The sequence below is a fragment of the Scomber japonicus genome, chromosome 13 (genome assembly GCF_027409825.1).
Source record: "Scomber japonicus isolate fScoJap1 chromosome 13, fScoJap1.pri, whole genome shotgun sequence".
Lineage (NCBI taxonomy): Eukaryota > Metazoa > Chordata > Actinopteri > Scombriformes > Scombridae > Scomber > Scomber japonicus.
In genome coordinates, this window is record NC_070590.1 from 11,912,646 (window position 1) to 11,920,773 (window position 8,128).

At 38.6% G+C, this 8,128-nt stretch overlaps 1 protein-coding gene across 1 annotated transcript; it reads left to right on the forward strand.

The window, feature by feature from the left end:
* The first annotated feature begins 233 nt into the window (after positions 1-233).
* Positions 234-6,999, forward strand: LOC128371622 (glutaredoxin domain-containing cysteine-rich protein 2). The gene is made up of 5 exons (XM_053331979.1): positions 234-308; positions 638-821; positions 1,774-1,883; positions 4,829-5,056; positions 6,826-6,999. The coding sequence occupies exons 1-5, from the start codon at positions 252-254 to the stop codon at positions 6,997-6,999; spliced, it is 753 nt and encodes a 250-aa protein (XP_053187954.1). The 5' UTR covers positions 234-251.
* The last annotated feature ends 1,129 nt before the right edge of the window (positions 7,000-8,128 follow it).

Here is an 8,128-nt window from a genome sequence, read left to right on the forward strand (position 1 = left end):
TCCCTTAAAACAGCAGGTACAGTTCACACAGAAAGAGCTTTATCTCTTCTGGTTGTCCTCCCACTCCTTACGCTCAGCTCTTCAGTCAGACTTTCATATCTTGTGCTTCCATCGAATTGTATACCAATCTGTTCTTTCATCCATCCGTCAACCACCAGGCACAACTGTGTCCAGCTGATGTCAGTTTGCCCCAGGTAAGGAGCTTCTTGGATGGACTGAGTCTCCCTTCGTCCCGTTCTCAATCAGCTACAATGGAGGAACTTCAGAGGAAACTGAATCAACGCTATGAAGGCACCAAGCCCAGAAAGGTGAGTTATTTATAGGACCATGTTTGTTCAACTGGATGGATTATGAAGTCTTGTTGAAGAAGATCATTTTGGTACCCAAAATTTCTGTTTAAATGATTGTTTTATGCTATTGCTGTATTATCAGTAGCATAGTGACTTTACATCATAACCCATACTGGATGGGACTGGATGTTAGCTTGTTGTATGTACCTCTATTATCAGATCAAACAGAATTTTTTCCAACTCACAAATCTTCTTTTGTATGCAAGCAAGCAATGGAAATGTGTCTGTGTACAGTAGTTAACATGCTGATACATCACAGTATAAAGATGTCCCATTTAAAACCACAGGTGAGGTTCAAGCTGGCATCGTCCTACAGTGGTCGGGTGCTGAAGCACGTGTATGAGGACGGTCAGGAGCTGGACAGTCCAGAGGAGAAATACCCTCACAGCTTCGTCCACCGTAAGATCCCACCCAGCCACCTGGAGATGGACCAGCTATGTGGATTTGAGGATGCTCATGGGGACCAACAGGGTGGGTTGTTATCATTGCATAACATACTGTCCTGACTGTCTTATTTAATATGCATGACTGCACTGAGGTTTGTTTGTGAAGGCTTGTTTGAAAGCTGGTAACCATGGAGACCAACAACATGTGTACATTACATTTGTATAGTACTGGTGGAGTGGTTGGTTTGCATCTGAGTTTGTGTTTGCTATCATAGTAATGCAAATGACTATGCATCAGTGTGTTTGTATTTACTTTGTGTGCATGTGAAAACTGACAAACATTTAAAGTACAAAGTGTCAATGTAATCTTAATGATGAAAAAAGTGAACATCACAAAACTACATTTACAGGCTCAATATAGACCACTTATTTGCATTGGTCATGCTGACATCAACATCAGCATGCTCTATATACTGTACAATGTATACAGCATTTTTTCCATTCATTATTCTCTACTGGTGGAGAAGTAGTCCATGCTGAGCTGAAACCACTGGTTCTCTCAACTAATTGTATAAAACACATTGTTTCTGCAGTTTTGGTACGACCAGAACAGCAGCTAAAATATATATAGCTCACTACTTTGACAGTTAGCAGGCAAGGAATGATACGGGCAGATGCCAGGTCAATCAATGCCTGTTAAGATTTTTAAAAGACAATCATATGCCTGTCAAGATTTTTAAAATACAATTAGCATGTAATGTACAATTACAGTAAGACACAACATTGATTAGATGGGATGCTGTTCTGGCTAACACAACTAGTGTGTGTGGTAACAGTTAGGTAGACAGAAACTGGTAACGTATTTAATGAATGGGGTTTATTTATCAGTGCATGTCTTGCAGGACTAGTATGAGTGCTAAAAAATTGTAAAAAGTACAGTATGTGCTTTTTACAGATTAAAGCAGAACTTGAGTCTGAAATCTCTGGTAGATGTTCTCACTCTATCTTGACATGAACATGTTTTATTCTGTACCCAGGTGTCTATCCTCCAACAGGGCTCATTGCCCAGAGGATAAATGTGTACAGAGGAATGGGAAGCTACAAGCCTGCTGCAGGCAAGACTGACGAAGCAGATGGAGATGCCAAAGTAAGCAATGCAGCTCTATGGTTTTGATTCTTGTTAAGTTTAATATTAGTCAAAATGAAAGAGAGAAATGATTCCCCACTAGAAGCCAGTCAGTTTTCATCATCTGAATGTGAAATAGTAAGACGTGTCTTAATTGTCTTAATTTATTTGCCAGTTCAGTTTAAATGAACTGGAAAAACAATCCGGCAATTGTTGTGTTGTGTGTTAATTAAAATGCCCATCATGGGAACATATGGTTTACTTTGGTTTACACCCTGTGATACTAAATTGAAACATAACAGAATCATTAACATGCTAATGATAATTTATGTGTGTGCAAAACGCTTTCTTCCTTTTCAAATCGCAATTAAATTATAATTTTTTCCCCTCACTATAGGTTTATAATCTGGCTAAATAAGCAATGCACTAATTTTGACATCTGAAATAGATTTATAGTGATTGTGCCCCATCTACCAAGGGCCCAGTCCTGACACCCCCAATGCCTATTCTAACACAATGCATGGGCCTCTCTGCACTGTTTTTCTTTTCATGTCCTGCATCTAAAAGATTCCTCTCCACAAAGTCCAATAGTGTAAAATCATATAATCAAATGATAATCGATGGGAAAATCAAATGGTGTCTGAGCTGTTTCTGTAACTTTCCAGAATTCAGCATTTCCCCTACTTCTGCTGTTGTATCTTCTTAGTCTGCTGACTGTTCGAACAAAGTAAAACACATTTCAACATCATTTAATCTGAGCTGTGCCTGTCCACTTGCTGCTGTGATCCAGTGTGTGTCCATATTTATGTTTGTGTGAGGTTTATTGGATTCATGTATTTAATCTTTCCTGTAAGGCTCTTTGGATTATTTATATTGTCCATTTATTTCAAGCACAATTTATCACTATAGAACATTGTCATTTAATATATATGTACTTATTTAAGGATGCTACGCCTACACGTATTGTCTGCTGTCCCAACAACACCTATGAAAGAGGTCTTTTAAAATTATAATATATATATAGCATTCTGGCAATCTTTTAAAGGTAAATTACTAATTTTGGAGCATAATTACCATTCAGCATCTCTTAAGACTTACTTACATGAAAGGAATTATAATAAGAAAGTATCACAGCTTCTTGGAGAAGGAGGTGGTATTTATTCTATAAACCCCAGAGCATTGCAAGTCTACATACTGTATGGTGAAAACCAAACACACAAACCAAAATAAACACATAGCCTACACAATTATCAGCAAAAACAGTAGTTTTATAACTAATTCATGCAACTTTAGAACAGAATAAGTGATCAAGACTTAAAATAGAAAATAAGGCAGATCCTTGGGTAATTAAAGCATCAACTGCTGCTCAGTGAAAATGGTACAACAATTAATGGGGAACAACAACAGCAATAAAAGTGTTCATCTGACAGGAGAAATCCACTTTTACTGAGCAGCAGTGACAGTGGCTTCATTAGTGCAGCAGGTTGAGAGAGAGGTCAGCTACATTGCCTGCTGGCTTAGTGTCAGCTTCATTCTTTTATCTACTAAACAAAGTCGCACTTAGTTCTGGTGACCAAGGTCGATATTTATCACATTTATCACTGGAAGACAGCAATCTGGAATTAGTGGACATCACTGAACACTGAAAGGATGGTGCAGTGGTCCTAGAGGAACGCCCCTATTATACAAAGGATAATGACTTCCTTGCTGTATGACTTCGATGATTTTCTCTGTTTTATAATAAGCGAGGTACACTGAAACAAAATACTTTTTATGTGCATTAATTTTCTTGATGTTTAAAAAATACAATACATCATACCTTTTTTTTTTGTTCCATAACAGAAAGACAATTTGTAAAAGTCAGAAATGTTTTTAGCCACTTGCAAAGTTATCACAGAGTATTTGGTAACAAAATGCTGCCCTGTACATTATTAGTTAAATTATGAGTTATTATAATAAGAATGAGAATCAGTTTTATTAGCTGAGTATGCAACATACCATGATTGTGCATTGGCATTCGCTCCCACAAGCACTACACAGAGGAATAAAGAATGAAAATAGAGTAAAAGCTAAATCTTTACACAGTATGGAATCTTAATAGTTGTGAAATTGGGATATGAAACTTATAATGAAATATTAACTGTGCAAAAGAAATACGGACCTTGCTATGGAGGAAGAAATGATGTGTATGAAATTAAAATGACAAGTGCAAAAATGTAATGCGACGTGTGCAATAAATAATTAAATTATATAACAGGGGAGGTGGAATGCAATGTACAATGTTAAGTCCAGTTTGAGAAAATGACATGAAAGTGACAAGTGCAGAGATTAAATGATGGATGTAAAATGTAAAGTCTAGTTTAATAACAGCACAGTTCAGCTAATTAAAGTAGAGCTCCTGGAAAGAGGTTTGTCTGGTGGAGGTTTTTATTATATATTCATATTACAAAAAATAGTTACCAGTGATGTTGTTTCATCTCTGGAACAACTTGGTTGTTTTGTTCCCATGGACAACCAAATGCAGTTAAATGCAGTAAGTGCATTGAATGGATGAAGACATAAATTAAACTAAAAAACATCAATGGATCCTATTTTTTGCCAGTATCAAATGGCTCTCCAGGCTACAGATAATGGTGTTTTGATAATCATGCAGATGAAAAATCTGTGTTTTTGTCCACCAAATGCTTCAACAGACCAGAACACAGAATACAAAGCTACAAAGCATGTTTAGTTTTGTACAAGCAGTGTGACTCTTCAGCATGCGTTCAACTGGAAAACCTCTTCTCACCCACACACACTGTAAAGGCCACAGCTAGAAGTGGGCACACTCTCTCACAGTGTTGATGGAATCAAATCAGGGACATGTTGGAAATATTTGACACAGGCAGAGGATAATTAAAATACTTAATCTTGCATCTGGATGCAGCAGATGTTGTTCATATTTTCTACTTTACTGTTTCCTTCAGTCCTCAGTGTTGGACTTTGGCAAGATAATCATCTACACCAGCAATCTGCGTATCATCAGGGCACCGCCGAGGAAGCCTGAAGCTTTGCGGCACCACACAGTGCCCCCTGCGGACTTGGAGGGATACACAAAGGCCAGGGAGAGGGGGAGCAGGAGGAGGGCTAAAGCGCTTTGCACACAGGAGGGAGAGGAGAAAGAGGAGAAACAGATCAGTGACACGGAGACCAAGGTAATGGTGCTTGTCCAAATTATTCTCAGTGGTGTGGTAGAGATTTTATTACCCCATCTCTATTTCCTGGTGCTCTCAATCCTACCATGTCCCTCTCCCTTTCCCTCTCTCTCTACATAAGTCTTCAGCTATCCTTTCCTGACTGTTTCTTTGCTTTTAAGAGAATAACTGCAGCAGTGTAGGTAAAGCCATACTGTTATAATTTGAATTAGTTCACAGAGGTGTGTTTACTCTCATCCCACAATCTCCTTTGTGTTTCCTTGTAGCTGCCACCTTATTTGTACCCCCTCTCTTTTCTGTTCCTTGTATCCCCTCCCGCTGCAACAACCACCACCCCGTTGTCCTACTGTTATCTGTCAACTGTGAACAGATACTGATGAGTCCACAGTTTTACTCTGCCCTTGCAGCATTTGCCTGCCACTTACCAGCGTGCAAGGATACCCAGCTCGCGATTATCCCCTCCCTCTCACCTCCTTGGCTGATTACTGTTCTCTTTCTCTCCCTCCTTCCATCCTTTTCTCACCTCTCTTGTTATTTTCTCATTTTCCTCTGCCTCTTGGAAAAAAAAGTTCATTCTCAGCCTTTTTTTTCATTATTTGGCAATCTTACTCCTCTTTGTTACTTTCTTTTCTTCATCATCCTTTGCCTTTGTTTCTCAAACTCTAAAGCAGTTAATCTTTCATTGTCTTTATTTCTAGCACAGGGTGCGATTTATACTTTGTATGTATTCACCCAAATCCAACATCTTTTTACCCAGTCTGGACCTTTTCTGCAGTCACTACAACAGCTTATCATCACAATACAGTGGGAGAATCACTATATTGCAGCAACGTGATGAGCCAACCATGTACCACCAGGACTCACAATTTAGTTTCATATGCTGGTTCAGAGCATTTCAGCAGTCTGCTTGAACTGTATAAGAGTCTTGAGTGGATTATTATCCCACAGTTATTACCGACTTATTCCGTAAAGGACATCCTGGATGGCATCTATTATGTAGCATCTGAAATTTATATTTATCCAGAATTATTGTCCTGTTTAATTCACAGATCTCATTGTGCAAAGCTCTTACTAAGAATTATGATATCCATTTGTTGGAAAGATTTAGATGCACAATATACTTATTACACATCTTTTGTGATTATCTATCCCTCGTTGTGTTGATAATCTACAAGGAGCAGCTCATTATTGTAAATTTTGCAGTGATGACCTGCTGGCTATAAAAATGACCGGCTGGTTCAACATTAACCAGCTACACAGCTACAATATTATATTCAAAATAATATCTAAAGAATCCTCTATGTTGTTAAGGTTGTATAGTGTTTGCCAGCAGGCAGGCCTATTAAACTTAATAGCTGTATTAATGCTAGCTGTTTACGAACATGGCTTAAGGTAGTGCAACTTAAACCGTTGGCGTGCAAAAATGAGTAATATGTTAAAATGTGTAAAAACAATTTGATACCCAAAGTAGATGTATTATACCTTATTCAAAAGTAACAAATCTCACACTCAATGTAATATGTCTGTTTTATACATATAACATGGCATCTACTATACAGCAATTGTTTTTATATGGGTGACACTCCCCTTTGCTGTGAACTCACTCAACTTTCCTTTTATAACTCAATCTCTACCCCTATGTCCCTTGTCCTTCTCAACAATTCCCATCTCTTCCTCCCCTTTTTACCCTCTGCTTCACCTCACAGTTCCTTTTTCACCTCCTCTTTCTCCTCCTCTTCTCTCCTCTAATGTGTTTCTTCTGTCTCCAGGAGGCCGACAGCTGCCAGCATTGTGGCGGTTCAGGCTGCGCTCCCTGCTCTCTGTGTCACGGTAGCAAGCTGTCCATGCTGGCCAACCGCTTCAATGAGTCCATCAGTGATCTGCGTTGCCAGGCCTGCTACCCCCATGGTCTGGAGAAATGCCAGTCCTGCTCCAGCAAATAGCAGCATTTGGCAGACACCCATGTCTGGCATACAGAGAGTGATAGAGCAAATGGGAGTGTGTAGCTATGAGTTTGAGTGTGTCCGATGTGCTATCGGTTTGTCAGAATCATCTCAGCGGCTATATTGCTCTAATCCAAAATGTTCTTGATGGGGTGTTTCGAGGCACCACTAGGAAACATAAGCCATCATTGGAAAGGGGGATTGTGACCATTCAGCGGGCACAAAATCATAAAATACAATTACCGTGTGCAGTGAACATGGCTTGTGATAACACAGACACATAATCACTTTTTTGTTGTCACATTATTTTGCATCTGCGCCCCTCTCCTTGATAAAAAAATCTCCATGTTCTATGGCAGAGTTGTCATTTAAATTAAGATGATGCAAACATTTAGCATTTCTACAGGGAAGCTGCCTCGTTCCTATCTCCTCTCTCTGTTTACCAGAGAGAATGAAGCCTTTTATATACCAGCATGAAGTACTGTACGAGGATAATTGATGCTTTCATATTTTATTTGTTTCAAAACAGAGGGAAAGGAGTCTGAGATGGAAAAGTGGAAAATGAAATACAGACCAAGTGAGAGATCAGAGTGAGCAAGAGGAGCAAAAGGAGACGGTTTAATAAATGGTAACAGCATAGGGTGATAGTGTGACGCAGAAACAGTGTTTAGCCATATGAATTCAAACTGATTGTAGCAACTGGGAAAACAATTACAAACATTTTAATGCCACATTTCAAGCCTACAGAATATAAGTATATATACATTTTGGGTGGACTATCACTTTAAGAACTTTTCACCTGTGAAATAGTTAAAGATGAGATATAATGAAGAAGACAAAGGAGTACTGTTAGATAGATAACAACAGTACTGTAAACTAGTTCAAGGGGTTAAATTATGTGGTTATGAAGATATTTTTTTAATTCATATTTTCATTCGCAGGTTGTTGCCATTCCAACTTGATTGAAAACATTGATATATGAATGAAATAAAACACCTAATTCATTTTCTATGCCTCTTCTGTTATTGTGCCCCGACAGCTGCTGGTTTAAAGTCCAGCTTGTGCTTTGTTTATTTTGTAGTTATTAACACAGGATTATCATTTGGCTTAGATTAAGGCAGGATGCATT

What these genes read in the sequence shown, in the direction of transcription:
- LOC128371622 (XM_053331979.1), top strand. Translation starts at nt 252, where the DNA reads ATGGAGGAACTTCAGAGGAAACTGAATCAACGCTATGAAGGCACCAAG. An exon ending in AAGCAGATGGAGATGCCAAA is followed by an intron (nt 1,884 to 4,828) that starts GTAAGCAATGCA and finishes TGTTTCCTTCAG; the next exon opens with TCCTCAGTGTTGGACTTTGG. An exon ending in TCAGTGACACGGAGACCAAG is followed by an intron (nt 5,057 to 6,825) that starts GTAATGGTGCTT and finishes TTCTGTCTCCAG; the next exon opens with GAGGCCGACAGCTGCCAGCA.